Source organism: Chrysochloris asiatica, unplaced genomic scaffold, assembly GCF_000296735.1.
Source record: "Chrysochloris asiatica unplaced genomic scaffold, ChrAsi1.0 scaffold00129, whole genome shotgun sequence".
Taxonomy (NCBI): Eukaryota; Metazoa; Chordata; class Mammalia; order Afrosoricida; family Chrysochloridae; genus Chrysochloris; species Chrysochloris asiatica.
In genome coordinates, this window is record NW_006408647.1 from 9,621,830 (window position 1) to 9,630,210 (window position 8,381).

Sequence of the window (8,381 nt, forward strand, 5' to 3'; positions counted from 1 at the left end):
GGCTCAAGAGTGGCAACAATTGTGAGGTTGTCCCAGGATCGGGCAGCGTTTCGTTCTGTTGTGTATAGGGTCACTATGAGTTGGTACCAACTCGATGACAACTAACAACAACAACATTGATTCAGTATTAAGTGGAATACTTAAGATTTAAAAAATATCTAAAAGAACAGTTTTCATTTTCATCATTCCAGTTAAGCTTCTTTCTGATGTGAATTTGCCATGAGTTTTCATTTTTCTAAAATTGGAAATGGTATAGCATCTGACTTTATGTTACCTACAGTGATGATTACATAGTTTGTCTCCTTTGAATAATTAAGGTGATGAAAATTTACTAATTTTGAACCATCCTTCCTTCTTGGAATATGCCATACTTGGTTATTGGATGTCATTCTTTTAGTATGTTGCTGCACTAAATTGTTGTATGTGGCTGTGCATTTATATGTGTGTATGTGAGTAAGTAAAAAATATTGCTACTAGGTTTCTAGTTTATACATGCACGAGTTTATTCTAATCAAAATGTCTTTTCTGTGATGAGTGGATAGATTCTAACAAGTTCTCTCAGTAATGCACATTGTCACTCTTAAGTGCCCTTGAGTCTGTTCTGACTCATAGCGACCCTGTATAGGGATTCTGAAGAGGTTAGTGAGTTTGAATCGCCGACCCTGTGGTTCAAACCAACCTTGCAGTCTGGTGCTTATCCTAATACACGTTGTTGTTGTTGTTGTTGTTAAGTGCCACTGAGTTTGTTCCAACTTATAGTGACCCTGTATAGCGTTTTCAAAAAGCAGCTAGTGGGTTTGAACTGTCAACCTTGTGGTTTGTAGTCCAGTGCTGATCTTATGGTGCCACACCAGGAGTTCCAATACACATTGATGTTGTTAAGTGCCATTGAGTCATTTCCAACTGATAATGACTCCGTATAGGGTTATAGGGTTTCCAAGGAGAGGCTGGTGAGCTTGAATAGCTGACCTTGTGGTACAAACCAACCTTGCAGTCCAGTGCATTAACCCACAGTGTGGGTGCCTTAATAAAGTTTAGTCAAAACAGTGGCTTCCAAGAGAGTCTGCTGGACCAGAGAGCACTTCTCAGAAGACTATGGTGATCATGGTGGTTGTGTGCCGTGGAGTCGGTTCCAACTCACAGCGACCCTGCATAGGGTTTCTGAGGCTGTAAATCTTTATGGGAGCAGAAAGCCTCATCTTTCTCCCGCAGAACGACTGGTAGTTTCAAACTGCTGAACTTGAGGTTAGCAGCCGAACTTGTAACCACTATGCCACCAGAGCTACCAGAAGACCACGGTGACTCTTTTTTTTGGGGGGGTGCCAAAGGAGTCATGTCAATAGATTTTCTCGAAGGATACAGGACAATCATAGGGGTTTTTTTACGAAAACTGAAAACTGCATTGGGGAGATAAAAACAGGAAAGTTGGGCCAAGGATTTTGTTTTTCCATCACAGTACTCCTGTTCATTCTTTGAGTGTATCAAAGGCAGTCCTATGAGAATTTCATTGGGAAACCTTACCTCTACTACCTTACAGCCTTGATCTTACCCCTCCAGTCTTCTTTTTGTTAGAAAAACTCAAAGAATTTTAAAGGGAACACAATTTGAATCCCTTGAGGATGCCAAAACTATTATTTTTATGTAGTATAAATCAAAGAACACAGAATTCTGGGGAAAGGATTACTTAGGGAGATAGAAACACTACCTTCAGAAGTATATAGCTCTGGATGGAGGATACAAGAAATAATAGCTTCACATTTTGATATTTTTGTTTAATAACAGTTACTGTGATTTTGTAGCAATACTTTTTGATATACCCTCATGTAGATCAAGAAGCTATGCAGAGAAGTTAAATATTTTTCTTAAAATTAAGTACTGATAAGTAATTGATCAAGATTTTAACTCAAATATAGTTTGACTCCAAGAGTATTGGTGTGGTGCTGTAGGATAAGCACCTGGAGCACAAGGTTGGTGATCCAAATCCACCAGTTGCTCCTCAGAAACCCTAGAATAGTTGTTAGCTGTCGACGGCACTTAACAACAACAATCTGATGCCAAGCCCTCTGGTCCATTTTCTTTTATAGGCAGGGATTAATTCATAAAGTGCTTTATATGCTATAGTATGGATTCAGTTTTTTGTTTTGTTTTAACTTTTTATTGTAAACTGGGTGAGAGTTAACAGAGCAAATCACTTTTTTATGTCACTGATTGCTTTCCATTTCCATTCCTCCTTCTCTCTTAATGCTTCTGAACTTTGTCCTTGGGTAAATGCTGCCCTTTTGATTGCACGTGGTTGATTATCCTAAGGGGTGCGTACCTCCCTGGTGTTTTTGTTCCCCTTGATAGACCTGTAGTATAGTTTTACTCTATCAACATATAAAAGTCAGTGAAGTGCTTTAAATTATACAAGTTACAAGGTTAGATTTTTATTTTATTTTTAACTCAAGTAGCACTTGCAAGATGATTTAGAAGTGTGGATAGGGGAAATGGAGATGAATGAGGATCAAGACACAGTTTCTATACTCCACATAAGAGATGATGAAGCTCTGAGAGAGGGCAGTGAATCAGGGAACAGATTCAAAATATATTTTGGTGGAACTTGGGGATATGTTGAATATGTATGGGAAATAAGGAAGAAATCAGAATCTAGGTTGATTTACAAATTTCTTGGGTAACCACAGTGATGGTAGTGCCAGAATCCATGATAAAACATATGGAAAGAGTGTTCTGGCTATTAGCCATGTATTCTCTTAGCTAAAATATCTTCATCATTATTTAGGAGCTTTGGTTCCTGGTCAGATATAAATTTAAGTGTGTATACAAGCATATTCTCATTGAAAGTCTACCATTTCAACTCCTAAGTATCATGACAAAGTAATTCTCCCATTACTTAATGGACAGAGCAAAATGCCTGTCTTTTTAACAGGTTTAGCTTTTTGGTTATTTGACAGGATTGATCACTAATACACCCAGATAGCCATTTCAGAAGGTCCACACTAGTGTGGTGCTGTGGGTTAATGAGCCAGACTGAAAAGCCGTTTGAACTGCAAGGTCGGCGGTTCAAGCTCACTAGCTGCTCCTCGGAAACCCTATACAGGGTCACTATGGGTCAGAACGGACTCAACAGCACTTAGCAACAACACACTACTCAAAGATTATTTTTATTAGTAACATTGCTAAGTAAATTCTGACTCTTAAGTTGACAATAGAATCGTTGTGGGGTTTTGTGTTTTTTTAAGGAGTTCTCAGACAAAATTGGTTTCAGATTTATGAACATCCTGAACTTAAGAAGGCATTGTATATCTAGGTCCTTGGACAGAAGTGATCATAGGAATCATTTATAATAGGATAATGGGAATCAACCAGAGTTGTTCTATAGTAATCCTAAATTCTTTTCCATGCTAAGAATTTATAAACCCAGTCACACAAGAAAAATGGCAATATCTATGATACTAAATAAGACAAAAGTTGTTCAGAGGAAGTTTTATGTTAGGACTTTAAATGAATATTATACTATGAATAGTAAAGCAGGTTATAAAATTCTCCCATAAAAGGAAGCTTATGTTTGGTAGTATTTAGCATTTTCTTCGTAATTCTAAGTAATGCAATTTTTCCTAAATCTACTTAACTATTTGCAGAAGACTTGCATGCAACATATTAAAGTTCTTTTTAGTACATATTCAAAAAGTTTGGAAAGTTGTACATTTGTCAGTGATTCCTCTCTATTTCTTACTATTTGATGTGAATATCCTCTTTCTGTTAAAAGCTCTTTATATATGATGCATTTGATTGGGACCAATGCCAAGGTCCAATCTTTCTTTAAACAATAATCTTCATAGAAAATACTTTGGTCAATATTCTTTTTCTTCAACCAGGGAATGCCTTTCACTCCGACATATCCTTGGTTTAAAACATCGCATTCTTACCTTCTTCATTAAATGACTAAAAGCACAACTTGAGTAATCTAAGCTTCTTTACTTTATATTCATAAATGTAAGACTTCATGTGAAGACTGGTTTAAATACCTAAATAACTTGCAATCTAATGAACAAGGAGGTGGAAGTATTGAATGTGTGACTTGCTGGTTTTAAAGCTCTTTAAATCTTTCTGAGGTACTTTTACTTTCACAATGTTTAAGTAGCTCTAATTCCTAGTATTAAAAACTTTAAATTCTTAATGCCTATTTTTTTATTATTATTATGGGCCATAATTCTTTCAGCAAAGCAATTTCCATTTCTGTGTAAAAGTTAATGGAGTGAATAGAGCACGTGCTCTACCACCAAAGGGTGCAGGACAAAGTCAGGGAAACCCAAGGGATGAAAGATGACATCAAACTATTATTGAGAAATTTTCTTTAGAAAATGTCTGATAAGTGATTCGTATGGCTTATATTCTCCTACCTAGAAATTCTAAATTGAAACTCCACAATGGAATTGAGAAAAGAGAGAAAAAGGAGTGAGAGAGATAGTACATTCAATTTCGAAAACTTATTAAGTACATAAATAAAATTTAAATTGAATCCTGACATTTTTAATCAAGTGTCATTGAAAATCCGTAAATTTGCAAATTATGTCAAATAAATTGCGAAGACTGACTAATGCTCAGTAGAATAAACTTGAAGGCAACTGATTTAATGCTTAATAAATGTACGTTGAATCAAGTTATATTACATCACCTTTTATTGGGGGTATGGACTTCTGTCTACTAAACAACACGGAGAATAACTGTAAAAAGCTGTCAATCTGAGTCAATCTGAATATATCAACCAAAACACTGGCCTGTGAATCTGGAGTAAGACTGTAGAAGAATATATGCATTTGAATTATGGTGATGGTATTAAGTGCCATCGAGTCAGTTACAACTCATAGCAACCTTCTATAGGGTTTCTGAGGCTCTCAAGCTTCATGGGAGGCAGGAAACTCTTCTGTCTCCCCTGGAGTGACTGGTGTTCTCAAACCTCAGACCTGTGGTTACAGTCCAGCACCTGTTTTATGGAGCCACCATGCTCCTAGATTATGGTGCTGGAGAAGAGTATTAAAAGTATCATGGGCAGCAAGAAAAACAAAAAAATCTGTCTTGGAAAAAGTGCAGCCAGAGTGCTACTGAGAAGCCAGGATTGTGAGACTTCCTCTAGCATACTTTGGACATGTCTTCAGGAGGAACCAGTCCCTGGAGAAGGATATCATGCTTGGTAAAGGGGAGGGTTGTTGAAAAAGAGGAAGACATCCAAGGAGATGGATTGACACAATGGCTGTAGCAATGGACTCAAGCATAATAACAGATGTGAGGATGGTGCAGGACCAGGCAGTGTTTCGTTCTGTTGTACATAGGGTTGTTATGATTCAGCACTGATTCACTGGCACCTAAAAGCAGCAGCAACATGAGTCTGAATATAAGATTCATAGACCAATGTTTTGGTTGATAGTCTGGAGTCTGATTTTACCTTTTTCACAGTTAAGACACAATAGCAATTTGATTTATTACCTAAGAAAGTAACGTGTTGCTCTTCATTCATCTCTTAGAATCTAATGTCCACTTCCCATCCATATACTGAAATCTTGGTGTGGCACTGCAAATAAGCACTGGACTATTGATCAGTATTTCAAACTCACCAGCTGCTCCTTGAAAACCCTATACAGGATCGTTATGAGTCAGAACCTACTCGACAACACTTAATAACAGCAACATCCATATACTATGTTGTTGTTTTAAGTGTCGTCAAGTCACTTCTGACCCATAGCAACCCTGTATAGGGTTTCTGTGGAGCAGCTAGTGAGCTTGAACCGCCGACCTTGTGGTTCAAACCAACTTTGCAGTCCACAGTGCCACACCAGGAGTCCTATACTGTATTGTTGTTGTTGTTAAATATTGTCGAGTCAGCTCTGACCCATAGCGACCCTGGATAGGGTTTCTGAGGAGCAGCTGGTGAGCTTGAACTGCCGATCTTGCCGTTCAAATGACTATATTGAGTAATATTAAAACCAGAAACCAAATCCGTCTTTGAGTTAATTCCAACTCTTAGTGACTCTATAGAACAGAGTATAACTTTCTTAAAAGGTTTCCAAGGCCATAAATGTTTACATAAGCAGACTGCTCCATCTTTCTCCTATAGAGCAGCTGATGAGTTCGAAGTTCTGACCTCTCAGTTAGCTGATGTGCTACCAAGCTTCCTCTATCTAAATTGTGTTATAAAAGCCCAATACTAACATTAGAACTAGTGTCCTTGATTAGTACATACCTTGAGTTACAATGCAATTTCTTATATTACCAGAGTTGTAATTAATATGATTCAGAGCAACAGTACTTGAAGAAAAATGATATGTGATTAAAGCAGTTGTTTTTGAAGATGCACAGTACTCTCATAAGGAAAACTCTGAATCATCTCTTCCTAGTATATTTGAGCCGGAAGTTAATAGTTAGGCAAGAAGAATTCTTTTTTAAAAAACGTGTAACTGCTAGAGAAGTAAACCTCATTACTAGGGAATATAATTACACAATTTAATTCCTAAAATGAGATATATTTGTTCTTCTTTTTCTCCTGCATGCTATACTGACTGTTACCAAGAGCCTAAAGAAGTTGTATACTGGTTATCTTTTGTCTCTCATCAGTGATTTTCATATTTGTGTTGTCTGTTATGTTTTTCAGGCAAGAGAATCCATTTCACTAAATGACCTAAAGTCAGAAGTATCACCCCGGATTTCAGCAGAAGATCTGATTGACTTGTGTGAGCTCACTGTAACGGGTCATTTCAAAACACCCACGAAGAAAACAAAGTCCAGTAAACCAAAGCTTCTGGTGGTTGACATCCGTAATAGTGAAGAGTATCCTTTACACGTGCTGTTTTAAAGGGTGGTAGTGGTTCAAGCTCACCAGCTGCTCCTCAGAAACCCTATACAGGGTTTCTATGGGTCAGAACCAACTCGATGTTACTTCACAACAATAACAACAGTGGAGGAGAGCGAGGGGAAGTTGTGTGTCACCTAGTCAGTTCCACTCATAATGACCCTGTATAGCTTTTTGGAGGCTGTGAATCTTTACAGGAGCAGAAAGAGTTATGTTTCTCCCATGGAATGCCGGTTAGATTTTAACTGCTGACATTGCAGTTAACAGTCCAGCTCTTAATCCACTAGGCTGCCAGGGCTCCTTATTTAAAGGATTGTGGTTGTTGTTGTTAAGTGTTGTCAAGTTGGTTCTGACTCATAGTGACCCTGTATAAGGTAGATTTGAACACAGCCCAGTGCTGATCCTACAGCGCCACACCAGGCTATTATCTTATTATACTATCTTATTTAATAGGAGTCCTGGTGTGGCACTGTAAGATAAGCAATGGACCCCACAATCAGTTTGAACTGCAAGGTGGTGGGTCAGACCCACCAGCCACTCCTCGGAAACTATATACAGGGTCACTGTGAGTCAGAACTGATTCAATAGCACTTAATTATCCTATTTATATTGTTTACTATTTCATTCAGAGGGTGTATGATTAGGGAAAAATAAATAAATAAAACATTGCCTGGGATTCCTATGAATTCAAATAGCTTAATAACCCTCAAATTAAATGCCAGAATATATTGAATGAGGTTCCAGAAGATACCATTACATACTAGAGACTTTAAAATGTTTTCCAAATAATACCACTATATTGTGATATTTCTTGGTATTTGGGAGTGCAGAGGCTCCATAAGATAGGCACTGGACTGCAAACCACAAAGTCAGAGGTTTGAGTCCATCAACCGCTCCATGGGAGAAAGATGAGGCTTTCTACTCCTGAAAATTTTTTTTTTTTTTCAAGTTTTTATTGTGATTTGAATGATAGCTTACATGGGAGAACATTGGTTTTACAACATGGTTTCACTGCAATGATTATAATCTCCTCCATGCATCATCATTCAACAGTATTTGCTTCTATTCCCTCTCTTTTGTTTTGTTTTGTTTGGAGTGGGAGGGGATGTACGCAAAATCTACAGGGTAGATAATCAGTTTTATACTCAACAAATCATACACCCCATTTCATTACAATGATTACTTCCCCTCCATGTATCATCAGTCAACAGTATTTCTCTCTTTTTTCATTTTAGCTCTTTTTAAAAAAAACAACAACACTCAGGCTTAATAACTTAATAACTTAAACCACCACAGGGCACATTCTGCAAGTCTGCCTACTGGCTTCCAGCTCTCAGTCCCTCTCTTTCCATGAATCTAGAGTCCTCAGCTGCTCCCTCTCTCCAGGTCCCTGTCTCTGCCTCCATCTCTGGTGTCATTGCTTCTCTGGATAAGGTCCTGCATTCTGCTTGTGCTCTTCTCCCTTGATGGTCCTAGGGTCCTCTGTTTCTGGACTGTAAGATTAACTACTCCCCCATTTTTTTGCAAAACTTTCTCC

General features: G+C 37.9%; 1 protein-coding gene across 3 annotated transcripts in view; it reads left to right on the forward strand.

Moving 5' to 3' along the window:
- The window catches only part of TBCK (TBC1 domain containing kinase), a 343,431-nt gene that overhangs the window by 263,730 nt on the left and 71,320 nt on the right, over positions 1–8,381 (forward strand). For all 3 annotated transcript variants that reach the window (XM_006869331.1, XM_006869332.1, XM_006869333.1), the window contains one exon: positions 6,647–6,822. In XM_006869331.1, coding sequence (XP_006869393.1) covers positions 6,647–6,822 — 176 coding nt within the window. The remainder of the gene's footprint in view (positions 1–6,646; positions 6,823–8,381) is intronic.